The sequence below is a fragment of the Rhea americana genome, unplaced genomic scaffold (assembly GCF_003343005.1).
Source record: "Rhea americana isolate MKP2758 unplaced genomic scaffold, rheAme1 scaffold_0, whole genome shotgun sequence".
In the NCBI taxonomy this organism is placed as follows: domain Eukaryota; kingdom Metazoa; phylum Chordata; class Aves; order Rheiformes; family Rheidae; genus Rhea; species Rhea americana.
Genome location: NW_028185037.1, coordinates 10,468,690 through 10,483,407, shown reverse-complemented (window position 1 = coordinate 10,483,407; position 14,718 = coordinate 10,468,690). Strand labels below are relative to the sequence as shown.

Here is a 14,718-nt window from a genome sequence, read left to right as displayed (position 1 = left end):
GGTTCTGCTGTAATGACTAACCTAAATGGGAACTCAACAGTTATACTGCTAGCTTTGACACTGAATGCTGAATGAGTTATCAACATTTCCCTTTGTAAAATGGGAGTAAAGACAGTTGGGCATTTATTAATCTGTTAGTCTTCAAAAAGAGGAAAAAGAGAAAAATTGGATCTAGCCGTCCCCTAYCAAAATCATACACTGTTAAACAGGTGAGACTATTAAATGCCAGTGATTTTTAACTGAAGGAGTGGGCAAATGGTTTGAAATCTTAAAAAACACCCAAACCCTAAAACTTAAAGAACAAATCAGTATGTCATCTGTAAAGTAACATTCATCTCTAATTCCCCAGAATTCAAAGAGTATTGAAATACTGTAGTAGATAACGGACATCTGTAAGATATCATTTAGTTGGATTCTTCAGAAGGTTTGAGCAAGCTTTTCACCCAAAACTACTAAGTAGTCTAATTGGCATGGGATGGGCATTTAAGGTGATGCATAAGAARCAAGTCATAAGGATGGTCAGTTTTCAACTTGACAAGTATTAACAGTCAAGTACCCTAAAAATTCATCCTGAAACAGTATTATTTTAAATATTAATTGATCTGGAAGAAAGAGATGCACAGTCTAGTGGCAGCATCTATGGATAACAAAAATTATTGGAATATTTTCAGGAAAATTGTGAGGAGTATCTAAGGAAGTTAAAATCTGCCAAACAAGCAAAGAAAGATAAGTTTCATGAGTAGCACAAGACAACAAACTACTCATACACACTAAAGTTTTCTAGCACTGACAGTCATAGTAAAACGATCAATGAAAAGTACTACTCACTACATTGTGGTAAAAGAGAACAAAATATTCCAACCCTATATAACTGTTCAGAAGTATGAGGCCAACAATACTTGGAGCAACACTCAAGCAAATGTCAACACAGTTACTGCAGAAGTTAAGGCTGACGAGTTCTAAAATCTTCACTCAGAAGGATTTAATTGTATTCATGAGGATAGGGATAGTTCTGCATGGCTTCTTGCATTTTGCTCCAAACTGTCTAATACCAGACATACATAGTGACAGGATATGGGATAAGACAACCTGATGTGGAATAGGAGTCCATAGGTTCTCGCGATGGGCCTATCCTGAATCATAATTTCTGACCACTATCAGCCCTGCAGCTTCCTAGAGCAACCTTTCTGTATTGTAACTTCTCCCACATATAGAAGCAGTTTGTACTGCAGAATGAAATGCAAACMTTTTTAAGTGTTAAGTGTATTATACAAAAACTAGAAAGACTCCATTTATACCCCCCCAATTTATATAGCAATTCAAATTATTATTTTAAGTTACAAAACTTGTTATATTCAGCCTAATTGAATCACTCAGATACAAACTGCAGGATGAATCTTTTACAAAAAGAAAGCCAACACTATTTAAATTAACAGAGAAAAAACAATATTTTAATATTGMAAACTTTTCAAATATTACTGCAACATGATTGTGGGAAAACATGCTACTTCTTAGAAAGAAAGCAAGTATATCTGAAAAATATCAGCATCTCTTCTAATTATGAAGTTTGATTTTAAGTTGTTTCCTTGTTCAGTTCCTCATTGCCAACATGGCATTTATGTCCCAAATGAGATTTCGTAACTGATCCATGATCTGCTTCAGCTGCTGATTCTTCTGTTTCAGTTTCTGTGGGAAGAGTGCATTAGTAGTTTTTTTKGGTGATCAGTTTAGATCATATAATCAGAAATTCAATAAAGGTTAGTGTTATGAAACGGTACATGGATCTTTCAGCCATGAGCAGTATTGGTGAGACAATGTATTCACTTTTAAATGTATTCGTAAAATAGAAGAAAGACTGAAATTTAAGGACCCAGTAGTCCCCTTTTAGAGGGGAATGCTGCTCTTTTCACAGCAGTCTTTTTATCAAAACACTTGATTCCTTCAGAAAAAATGGAGGCTCATCTCTCTCTTACAAAAGTTCAAAAGACAGCACACTTCTGTGGGAAGAAGGGATTGATAATTCATACCAAAAGAGCTCAAGAAACAGGTATACTGATGTGATATGTTGYATGAATTGGATGTTCAGAAAAGTGACAGTTTAACAGCAGAATTCTGAACATACCATGACATACTGATAAAGTCAGTCAAACTTTTCCAACCCTTCTGCATATATGGGTTAACCCTGACATGCTACTGGAGCTCTGTCTTAAAACATATATTCCTCAGCATGCTAAATTCTTTAGAACTGCATATTTGCTTTTGTGAACTGCAGAAGCAGCTGAAGAAACAGAAGAGCAGCAACTTGCTTCTGTTTGGATCCTTAACCAGAACATGAAAATTAGGTCACTATGAACGAAAGATCACTGCATTAAGCTACTGCACAATCTCCCCAACCTCACACATTTCATAATAATACATGTACTTGTTGTCTGATTTATTCACTTCCTTGCTCAAATCAAGCCATCAAGAACGAAATTATTGTATACTGTTAACAACAAACCTATGCCCTTTGTTTCATTCAGATTTTGTAAGGTAACAAACTTCTTATATTAGAGATTAAACTACTTATTCATGAGGGCAATCTGGAGGGAAGATTTATTACCATCAGAAGAGGAYGAACTATTACAAATGTTTCAGGTAGACATAACATTGTTCTTTGGACTGTGCAAATGGCAATACATTAAAAGGATGATTCAGATCAGCAACACAACCAAAATAACTGGAACAGTGTTAAAAAGGAGCAACATGCCTTAATATTCTGAAAACCAGTCTCCTGAATTTGGATGTGGCAACACACYGATCCTCCTGAATTGCCCACTGGACAGTTAGGAAAGAAGTCCAGGAAAAAAAAATAGCCTATATACTTCAGACCTGTAAAAATGGCCTTAAGCAATATAACAATTAGGTTTACATTACATGGGGAACATTTCACTCTGAGAAAAGGAAATATCCCTGAACACAGAMTTCAGTGGAAACATTTGTGAAATTCCACAATTTCTGAAAACAGACCACAATTCCAAAGTCTCACGAGAAATATGCAAGATCGATGTAGGACAGCTCACATATACTAACTCAGAAGTTTTAATCAAGCATTATGACAGATTAAAAATTATTTTAAATATAACTATGTGCATATTATCTAAATTTCTTTTATTCCCATTCGCTAATCCAAGATGGCACTATATACAGCAGAGATCCAACTCCTAAACAGTAGAGCTACAACTGAGAAGCATGTAGTTACCATGGCATGCAAATGGCAGAACTGTAAGATTCTCCCTACAGAAGATAATGGTGTAAGATGTTGATGAAGAAGGAGCAAGAGGGAGAAGGAGCAAGAGGGGTGAGAAAAACAGCACATTCCTACCTGTGGCATTTTAAAACATACTTCTGTTTGCCATACTCAACATTCAACCTCAGAGAAATCAATGAATGCTACATTAAAACTAATATAATGAAAGCTGTCACTCACTGATACTGAGGGCATGTCATTTATTTTTCAAACCTTTCATCAATAGAAGCAAAGGTTGAACAGTCAGTGATGGTTTTCAAGACACAAATAGAAAGAAGAACTATTAACCTCTGATACTGCAGATTTTGTTCTCTCTCCAGCCTTTTCTAACTCTACTATTATGTACTCTCACACAGCTATGGTCATGTGAACTTAAACTACCTAGCAGAGGATATAACCCCCAAATTAATGCTGTAAGACAACAATTTTAATTAGACAATTTTATTTTTTTGAGCAAATGTTATGAAACTAACTTATCTGATCTTTAATTGATGCTAGGCAAGAGAACCTTCAAATTGGATACATGTGTTTTCAATGTTTGTAACAACAAGCAAACCTACATAATTTTAGATCCTTTTCTTCAGTGTTCTTTTTCTTAGCTCTTCTACTTTTTTCAGAGATGGAAAGCATCTCTGGATGGAAAGCACCATCTCCGGACTGCTATGGTGAAAAATAATGTAACAGGGGAACTTCAGCAAGCATAGTCTCCTAACTGAAATGCATACAGAGGTTTTGTTACCAATCTCTGACAGGCAGTGGTCCACACCACAAACTGCTACATAATTAATATGTTCTACACCACTGGCAATGCTGGCCTCTGCTTAAGACTTTGCTGAGCCAGTAAGAACATCTCGACTTAATTCTAACCTTGGAAAGGAAGGTGAAATAGTCTTCTTGGGAAATGGGTGGGATTTGTAGGCAGAGATTTCTGCAGCAGTGACAAATTTTTGCCTGAACAGATTGTTTGCAAGTGGTCTCCCACTCTTTCCTTCTTCTGCTGAAATGGTGTAGTTGAACTCTGGGCTGACTGTCAGCATTAACAGTTGTATGAAACAACGAAAGGCTCTTCATCATACATACATGACACAGCTTCTACCTTTTTCAGTTTTAAGACGACACAGGAGAATTAGCTTACATGAGATAGAGTTTTATAATCAGTTTAAGTCATCTAGATTCACCTTACATTTGAGAGGCACATTTCTGCTATTCCCCCCTTCTGTTAAAAAGACGATCTAGCTGAAAACCCATCCTAAGAGGGCTTTTCTGGTGATGTTAATTTTGTATGTGATTAAGTGTAGTTAAGCATAATGTATTCATTGCTCATTAACTACAGTTTTTTCTGATGTCTTTCACAGGCATAACAGTTCTATCCTTACTGACAGGCATAACAGATCTATCCTTACTGCAAAAGAGAATTTGGGCTTTCTGTTTCCCTCCTGCCCTTACAGCTGAAAGGAAAACTGCTCCTTGTGCATACATAGCCTGTGTTTCTGAAAGAAGAGGTACCAGTGACAGGCTATGCTCCACTGCATGTTCAACGTTTCTCACATATTGACCCAGGGAGCAACTGCATATACCTTCTGCACTGTCACATAGAGAGGTGGACATTTTCTTAAAATAAGTGTCATTAAAAGAGGTAGATTTTTTTATACTTTATATTAATTACTGTAATACTACTACATTCAGTTAATATTATTAATTAATATTGTTATAGTCACTTAATTCAATTAATTAATATTATTATGTTCAGTGATGAGGTCTGAAGTCTTATTTAGTGAGTACCCTTTAAACCGTGTAGCTTGTAATGGATTATGCATTCACCAGGGCGCTTCTCCAGCACACTCCTCAYTGTTCCATCCTCTTAATACGAAAGAATTACTTCAGTAACATCATTTCACATAGATGTATGATTCTTATTTATATATAGCAAACTAAGTTAGAGGAAGATCAGGGATAAAACTGGAATGCCTACTAACTTTGTCCAGAGACACCTAAAGTTCAATTATATCACTACACTTGATATTTTACAGCTTCCTGTATATTCAAAGGATGGCTATCACCAACTGTATAGGGAAGAGCTTTGCAATTTACCATCACAGAGATTTTGTGATAGAGACAAGGATAAAAACCCAGTTCTCAAGAGCAGCCTTCAGTTACMTTACTTACATTAAATCTCTCTTCCTCTTTACCAAATTCCCTGCTTATTCAATACTCACATCCACGTTGTTTAAATCACAAAYGAGTGTTCCTATAACCTTATTTATTACAATCATGATTCAATGTAGGTAGTGCCTAGTTGGTAAAAAATGTAGCATAGCCCAAGGACTCTTCCAGAAAAGAAGAAAAAAAGAAGAGAAACCAAACTTGATAATGTARTAAAGACTGCATAATATGAATATTGGGGGACATAAGGGGCAATTGGGATTGCAAGGACAGCGTTAAGCTTAGCATTTTCTAACTTTTCTCAACTCTGTAACCATAATATTGTTTTAATATAAGAAGCTACATTGCATTTTTCATGAAATGTTTCACATGAAATTGCAAATGAAAAGTTTTATTATATAGAACATAATACATCTGCAAATGCTGGATGATGCCATTATAAGACCACTCTCTGTCACTTGCAAATGGTCACAGAGATCAGGAGAGGTTCCCGATGAAAAAGCAACTATTAGATCCAGTGAAATGATTATTGCCCTCTATTTGGCACTAGAGAACTGCTGTCCAGTTTGTTGCTCCTGAGTACAAGACAGACACTAACACYCGTGCAATTCTAGTGGAAAGCCACCGAGATGATTAGGAGGCTGGAAGACATGGCATACAATTAGTGGCTAATAGAACTCAATTTCTTCAGTCTTAAGCAGAAAAAACTTAATACTGTCTTAAGCTACCTGATGGAAAACAAAAAAAAAAAATAAAAAAAAAAAAAAAAAAAAAAAAAAAAAAACCAAAAAAAAAAAAAAAAAAAAAAAAAGCTGGACCATTCTTGGAGGTGTGCAGCAAAAGGTCAAGGGGCTATGAGTTAGTGAAAACAAAGAAAATTCCAATTTAATATTAGGAAATTTTCTTTCACAGTGAGAGTTCTCAAACACTGAAAAGGGGCCCATAAAAGGTAGAATTTCCATCCTTACAGATATTCAAARTGCTATGGGATGTAAGCCTCAGCAAATGGATCTACCTTGGATAGTTGGCCTGCTTTGAGCTGGGGATTGGATAAAATAATCTGTACAGTTCCTTTCAAATCTAAATTCATCTACAATTCTGTGACTGCAGAGAACAAATTTTGCTATCCAGAACAGTATGGAACTGCGCCCAGTATAGATTAAAATGCTGAGAAGGTGGCCAAATAAACAATTTTTCCTCTCTTGTAAAAGTGCTCCTTGGTGCATGTTCAGATTCTATGTGAAAAGAATTCTACAAATACAAATTAGGATGAAAATAGATTCAAACAGTGTAGAATGGAATGCTAGTTAAAAGGAATACAGACTTCCAGCACACTGGAAGGTAGATTTCAGACAAAGTTCTCCTCCAAAAAGGAAGACTAATCACAAATGGTTCTCATTTTAAGCACTGCTTCCTAAAACAACATCAGTTCTAGTGCACAGTGGTTCTGTTATCRAAAAGACCAGGGGATAATTCACAACAACTTAACTCAAAAGTCTGTAATGTAAAGTTGATTATTTTCCCTCTTTTAGCAAGATTGTTGTTAACTAGTTAGTAAAGATTAATTGTTAGGACTAACAAACATGGTACTTAAGAGTATTTCACACCATTTCATTTTCACACACATGTATTGAGGCYACTAGTTATGAGATGCTTTTTTAAAGCAAATACAGATAAAAGGAACAAGCAACATCTTTGGGAAACTGAGGAGAGAGTTGTGTAGTAAAGAGGCAGAGGTAGTAAGTGCTGAATAAATAAGACTTTTTTAAAAATAATGGTTCATACTTATAARCACTCTTTCTAGTAACTGCTTATAGGGCAAAAATCCTTTTTACTTTTAAGCTAAATAGGTTTTATTTAAACATACAATTGTTAAATATAGTACATGAAGCAGGTGATGGTGGCTCCTGACAAGGATATTTTTGTGTGAGGATAGATGATCTACAAGGTACTAGTTTGGGCTGTGCTCCCTACTGCAAGGTAATGTTTCTCATATACACAGTRGGCTGCTAATGAGATCAGACTGGCTGACAGTCTCAGAATGAAGGGCATAAGTAAGAGACTCATGTGAGGCCCAGGAATTCAAATGCATCAACAATTTCAAAATATTTGGGTTATTGCAAAATTATTTTTTTTTGGTACTGGAAACACAAATGACTGAAATGAYATGGCCTACCCACAGCAAAAAGGACTACCTGAAAGAAAAGAACTAGCTAAAGGGAGAAAAGATAGTAGGTCAAGAATACATAAACTATRCCAGAAGAAATTAAGGAAAATTGATTTGGAAACAGAAGTTACGTATTATATARGAGTGAAAAGCTATCAGAAGTACAAGCTAAGAACCAGAAAGGCTATCTGAGCGCAACAAGGTTGAAAATTGGACCAATTAACCTGATTCCATTGATATCTTTCTTTCAAAAATAAGAAGTGCTTTACATCCAGTTGTAAAAAMCAAAGAATTTCCTATTCTGTACTTTAAAGCTTGAACTTTGAAGCTCGTAGTGGATATGCTTATGCAGCTGGAAAGAGAGCAAAAAAAAATTATAGTTTCAAAAAGAAGCAGTTTCAATTTCTTTTGCAGCAGCTAGTAAATATTTGTCCACAAAAATACKACAGAAAGTTCAGCTATCTTCTGAAGATTTATTGTGAAAAAGCTGGAAAATATGTTTAGATATTTAAATGTAAATACAGATTTTGGACCAGATTTAAGTGAATGTCTGAAAACTTTCTTAATTACTGAGTTGCAACCAGTGTTTCTGTAACACCATCAACCTTTTCAAGGTTTAGATCTCATCGTAAACATTTATGAAATTCTTTTCACAAGATCAYATCAAGGAGATTTAAAAAACATATTAGCATACGAGTACAACAACAAGGGCAAAAACATGTCATAAAACTATCAAAAACACAGTAAATGTAGACAGTTGAATTTATTAACTGTTAAAGATTGCAAATAAATGTGCATAGATTCACAGTATAACATTACATACAATATAATATATACAACCCTGTTACATCAACACTGAATAGAAAAAAATACAACAGAAAGATGATAACTGCTTTTTTGTAAATTTGTCTTGTCCCATTTTCACCTGTACAATATGCATTCATTTCTCTAAATATATAAAATTTAAAAAGATCTATTTAACTCTAATTGTTGAGGACAAAKGAAAATACCAGAAATATTATAAAAGATGAAAATCCACCTATTATTCTGCCTTTAAAGTAGTACTTTATTCATTCATTTCATTTGTTCAGTTGTTTCTGTGGATAATGCCTCCTTTTTACCTAGCATTTATAGACAGTAGAGCTACAAAAATATTTAATTAATCCTATCTTGGTATTTTAGATACTGAAGGAACGATGTTCAAAACTATGGTCTGGTAAAGCTACATATTTTTACCTTCAATATTATATTAGCATTTACTATAGTATATTTATTTTTAGATTTGAATGAATCTTTAGTAATTGTATCTGCCATTCAACTGAAAATTTTAAAGCATCTTTATGATATATAGTGCATTTTTTCTGAATGTGTCATGATTCAATAAATGCTATGTACAACAAAGGAAATGTTCTTTCCAAATTTCCAAAATACAAAAGATATAGCCCTGAAAATCCCTTATTACTTCACAGCATCATGGTTATAGTTACACACCTGACATTCCATAGGCTYTTTTAATCAACTAGCCTACAGAAAGCTTTCACATCAAAAAATTCCAGCAGGCACCCTCCCTCTATCTGTATTGCCAATATCTAGTGGATTAAGCCTAATCATAATACATTAAATTCACAAGTATATTCATTTAAAAAGAGGCACAAGGTAAAAATGTCAGGATACCTAATCTCTAGAGCCAGGAGTTAAAAAAAATGCTCACTACAAGGTAATTCTGAAATAGTTACATGCAATAAATTTTTATTACCAAGTGTGATGGTAGTTATCACACATACTGCATTTAGTACAGCCATCTAACAATACAGGCTTTGTAATGACAGAATGACATTTCTGTTTTATGCAAATCAATCTCATCTTTCTTACCTTATTTACTTCCATGATTTCCCTTCTCTCTTCTGTAGCAAAACGAAGCTGACTAGCAGCACCACGATCATCATGCTTGGATCCATCTTCTTCAACATACGGAATAAGTTGCTGTGAAGACAACACTCACTTAATAACAACAACCAACCAACCAAAAAAAAACCTGAAACAAAACTAAAAACAGGAGATACAGAAGGTACTACCATTTTCTCCACAGGTTCCAAGTTCCCAAGAGGAAAAAAAATGGAAACAAGTTTACTCCATCACCTCAGAACCAAAGGCCTTGCAAGGCCTCTGTCCGTTCTCCATGAAAAACCTGTGTTTCAAAAAGATGCAATTCCACACATTACCATACCTCGGCCAAAGCAATTTCATCACTGTAGGCAAAGCTTAGCCTTAATATTTAAAGATACCTGACAAGCAAGTCATTCTTGTATTCTTGAACACTGTAGATTAAGAATCTCATTAACAGGAAAAATTGCTGTAACAGCTGACAGATAACCAGAGTCAGAGTTTTTCTTTTTGATCAATAACTTGCTGCATACTAATGAGGCTCCTGTCTAACGCTTATCCCAAGAGCTTCTCCTACCTTCACAATTTGTCAGTCCATGTTAGCAGCCTATATAACTAGGCTTTTGAAAACGTCAACTTTGTGGGTCATGCAAAGGTATTCTGAGCAGGACAACAATGTTATGTGTATGACTTATTTGCAATGAAGAACTTACTTGCTACCCTGAAATCACACTTAAAATCAGACAAGACTTGAGAAAAAAAAATAAAACAAATCATTTCTCACCAAAATACAAAGTCAATTACTTTCTAACTATCTGTGCTCTGAATACCAGAGTCTCCTTCATGTACCATTCCAGCTATTAGCTAAATAGAACAGACTCATGGTTTATTAAAGCAGAAGTCCACTTCTAGCTTTGTCTCCTGAACTCCAACTTCCCGTCTGGGGACAAAACTCCACAATTTCTCTGCAGTCTGAAGACAGCAATGGATAAAATGCAATTAAATACTTCCTTTAACCCACAGCCTTGATTTTAAGATAACAAGGGTATTAAYGTATGAGCTTCTTTGTAGCAAAAAATCTGTATGCTACAGCATTAGCTTCTGATTTACATACTTTTTAAATGCAGGTTATGTGTCCCAGATTGTGTTTATCATGTAACATGTCACCAGGTCGTTCAGTCTTATGCAAACATACCCTTGACAGAGTTGAAGAGATTTGGTTTATAGGGACAATATGTGCAAAATTTTAAGCCAGCATATKCCAGCACTACCACTAAAAGAAGCACTTTCATCCTTTTCCTACTCAGTTGCTCACTTCTAGTGCCTCTTTTCCCAGCCTAATTTCCCATGCAACTGCAGAGTGAAACAGCATAAGGAAGTGATCAKACCCAAAATGTGATTATATCGATATTTGGGTCAGCAAACAGGAASTGACAACATAGATGGTGAGAATGAGCAGCTAAGGTAGGATGAGACRGATACTAGCAACATCTTGTCTTGAATTGTTAACAAACTACAATGTGATTTTAAAATGTATTATTCCACATTTTGAAATTTTACATACATGAAGATATCATTATTATACTGATTATAAAGGTAATATTTCCTTAGTGATATACTAAATACAATTTACAACTGGCTTTAAATAGAGACCAGCCACTTGGTCAATACCCTAATTATGACTTGCTATTTGCATGAGCCTCTGTTTGGCTGTTCTTAAGACCATGCCCACAGTTGTCTAATAAGAACTTTTAAGTTCTTATTCCTTATAACTTAATCCTTATAAGAACTATAAGGATTTTCCACTGTGATCTCCTCATGTAATGCACTATCTCTTCTTGCAAGCTTCTATGAAGCCAAAGTCTTTGACAAAGGATTTCTAAATGAACATTAACATATGCACCTTTCCTTAAAAAAAGTTAAAAAAAAGAAAAGAATCAGTAAGTGTAMTTGATATGGAATAAATACAGACTTTCGTGAGAACAGTCCCAAACTACTAACATCTTATTCAAAAATAATTATAACATTTTATATTTAACATACATACACAGTGTACAGTCTACTGTTTTCTCTGCCCTTTTCCATTTTCAAAAATTGCGTATTTCAAAATAATTCAGTGTCACAGAACTGAGATAAGTTAAAGTTGTAGCAAAATTACATCCTTGTTCACATACATGTTACATACAAATTAAAGTCTAATAGTTAATGCAAACAAGCAAGAAGATAGCAGCTAAAAATCAGGGAAGAGGTAGTTCCTTGAATGCAGATTAACTTGTTACTCAGGTTGCAGTGTAATATTATGAAGCATGCAGCAGTATCCTTCAGTATTCTGATAAAAACTTTTCAGAAAAACTTAAAACTTATTTTGATTCAGGGAAAATCGAATTTCCTTCATACAAAAACTTTTGTATGTCATTYTTTTTAAGCTTATCAAAATGACTGGCTGAAAAATATCACACTAAGCTCTGCCATGAAAGCACAGCAAAGGCCCATAATTTATTACGTTTGCATATCATACAGCAAGAGTAGTGCATCTACTAAATACTCTTGGAAAAAGCTCCTTCTGTCTTGCAGAGAAGAATAATGTACCACTTTGAAAGTGCATCTCCTTTAAAAATCTCCCATTTTCAGGAAAGCTAGTGAATTCTACCTACACTTAATGCATAAATAAAACAGGAAGTGTAATCAATTAAAACTTTGCAGCCAGATATACTTCACAATTATTTCATACCTCATTATGTTGGTTAATAGCATTGACAATATTTATTAAATTAGTAACATATATTAAAAAAAATAAAACATTTAAACCGATAATCATAAAATAGTGAACATTAGTAGATACTATCTTTATTGATGCAATGTAATGCCATAATTGCTTGCCATAAACAGGAAACAAATAGGAAATAGAGAGAAAATAACAAAGTGTCTTATTTCTCAACCCTGCATTGAGAAACATAAAACCAGCTTGAAGAGCCTGAACACACACAGGGCTTGTCTTGAGATGTTTGTATTAAGTTGCATCAAACTAACAAACTAGTGTATGCCATTTGCAGTAAGATACACAACAATATGCAGCTATGCCTTTATGCCTGCTCTCTCTCATTCATGTAGCTTAGAATAACTGTTGTAGAGAGGTACATAGCTTTTACAGACTACTCAAGGAGCGAATGTAATGACAACATTGTCACCGAGTAGCTGTACATGCAGAGATAGGTTGGAAGTGTAATAGAAGGCAGGCTGAGGAGGTGTGGRTGTATGTAGCAGGCTCCTTGATAAGCCACAGAAGTAAGCTGAAAGTACAAACCTACAAGATAAGACAATGAGTGAAGGTGGCATTCCATCTAAGTATTGCCAGACACCAGCTKCTAAAGGATCAAACAATTAGCCATTGAATAATTGCGTCTCTTGTTCAATAAAATCTCGTAAGAAGGCTCGTAACTAGCTAAAAAAAAGGAAGGCAGAGCATCATCTATCTATCCCTCTAGACAGATAGGAATCAATTATGTGGAAGAAAAAAMCATTATATAATTTGACTGTTTAAAAAGAGATTTGCTGACATCCTTAAAAGGTACAGTTATAATGTCAGTCATTAAATAATATGATTGAGACTATCAAATAGTTAGGAAGCCAGGCTGGTGGGTGAGGGCTTAAAGTAGACTTTTCCCATCAAAATAACCTCTTTAAAAAATGTACCCAATCCTTTTTTTTTCCCCTAGAGGAAAAACTGGTGAGTGTGCCAAGAAGTCTGATAGCAAGGACTAAAATTTGAAGTGAAGCTTGATTTCACAATTGGATCCCTCCCAATTGGTAAAAATTGTTACTAGTGTGAAAGTTTCATAATCTTTCAATTGGTTCCAAATAATAAACAAAAGTCAGTCCACTGAAGAATTTCTTATTTAAAATGTTTATTATGGCACCCTGGTGCAGTCAAGAAGAATGGGTGGTATGCTAAACAGAGAGTGGAGATTCCAATTTGTAATTTATATATAAAGTAAAGATACTTACTTCTATGGGAACAGGATCGAGCCCTGCACAGTTTTCATTGCATTTGTCATAGACTAATCTCAGTTTTCTGAAGAGTATTGATAGTTGACGGAGATGTTCCTGCAGCTTTCCCAGTCTGTCTTGGTATGTCCCAGTATGATAAGTAACACCATTCGGTAACTTAGAAAACCAAAACCCCAAAATGTTAAAAGTATTAAATTAAAGTTTCTCTCACAGTAACTAAATAAACTCAAATAAAGCASGAGTTTCTTTGTATGTTGTAAAAAGTATATACAAGCACAAATGGCACAAAAACACATTTAATTGTTTTTCAACAAAAACACACAGATTAAGTGTACTTAGAGTATACAAATTATGGAGGGAGATACACTTCAGCCCTTCTCCATGTTTTCACTATCCACTTAACACACAGGAGAAGCAAACGTATTAACAGTGGTATACACATTTCKGCACTAAATCCTCTTTTCGGTACTCAATCCTCCTTTCAAAGCAGTWTGATCAAGCTATGCCTTTAAATGTCCTAAACTACCTCCAAGTGTATATATTTAAAAAAGTTATTTCTCACCTGCATATTCCTCAGCAACTGGAAGATTTCCATGGTTCGAAACACAATATCCTGAACAGTCTCTTGGCCAATTCGACAGAGAGAAGCTGTATTTACCTCCCTAGCTGCTTGAGCCTGTGCCCCCGAGAAAGCGCCAGGAGGCATCCCTGCCCCAGCCAGAGGGGGAGTTGACATCTCTTATGTTAGCTAATCCCACTCAATCAAGCTGCACAAAGAAAGTAAGAAGGAGTGATTAAGTACTTGTTTGAGTATATCACAATAAACACACTTCCATATGGCTGCTCTACCGCCCTTTCCCCAGTGCCTAGTCCAGTCCAAGGTAAAACTGTTCAACGGATGCAGGAGAGCTGCACCCCTAGGGTCAGGACGCRGCTCCCCGCAGCACTACAGCTCCGCGGGTCGGGGAACCGCGCAGCCCTCGACACGCAGCTCCTCACACGGCCCKCGCGGGGCGGCTACCTGCGAGGCTGGCGGCGGGGGGCAGCGGGGCCTGCAGGCCGCTCCCTACGCGGCMCCGCTGCCAGCTCCGGCCGCGGAAGCCGCGCTCCCCGCGCCGGGCCGCGCCGCAGGCCTCGCGCCTCTCACTACGTTTCACGGCCGGCCTGTCGGAGCGCCGCTGCTGCAGCCGGCGGCCGCCGCGGCCGC

The 14,718-nt window shown here is 36.0% G+C and overlaps 1 protein-coding gene across 1 annotated transcript; it reads right to left on the bottom strand.

Moving 5' to 3' along the window:
- Positions 1-1,429: 1,429 nt before the first annotated feature.
- MED30 (mediator complex subunit 30) lies at positions 1,430-14,690 on the bottom strand. Its single transcript, XM_085311768.1, has 5 exons — positions 14,533-14,690; positions 14,074-14,278; positions 13,509-13,667; positions 9,492-9,602; positions 1,430-1,686 (listed from the first exon to the last, which is right to left on the bottom strand). The coding sequence occupies exons 2-5, from the start codon at positions 14,245-14,247 to the stop codon at positions 1,591-1,593; spliced, it is 540 nt and encodes a 179-aa protein (XP_085167894.1). The 5' UTR covers positions 14,248-14,278; positions 14,533-14,690; the 3' UTR covers positions 1,430-1,590.
- Between the last annotated feature and the right edge of the window lie 28 nt (positions 14,691-14,718).

Coding starts and splice junctions, on each gene's coding strand:
- MED30 (XM_085311768.1), bottom strand. CDS start 14,247: ATGTCAACTCCCCCTCTGGCTGGGGCAGGGATGCCTCCTGGCGCTTTC. Junction 13,668..14,073: donor AGTTGCTGAGGAATATGCAG/GTGAGAAATAAC, acceptor TGGTTTTCTAAG/TTACCGAATGGTGTTACTTA. Junction 1,687..9,491: donor AAATCATGGAAGTAAATAAG/GTAAGAAAGATG, acceptor CTCTTCCCACAG/AAACTGAAACAGAAGAATCA.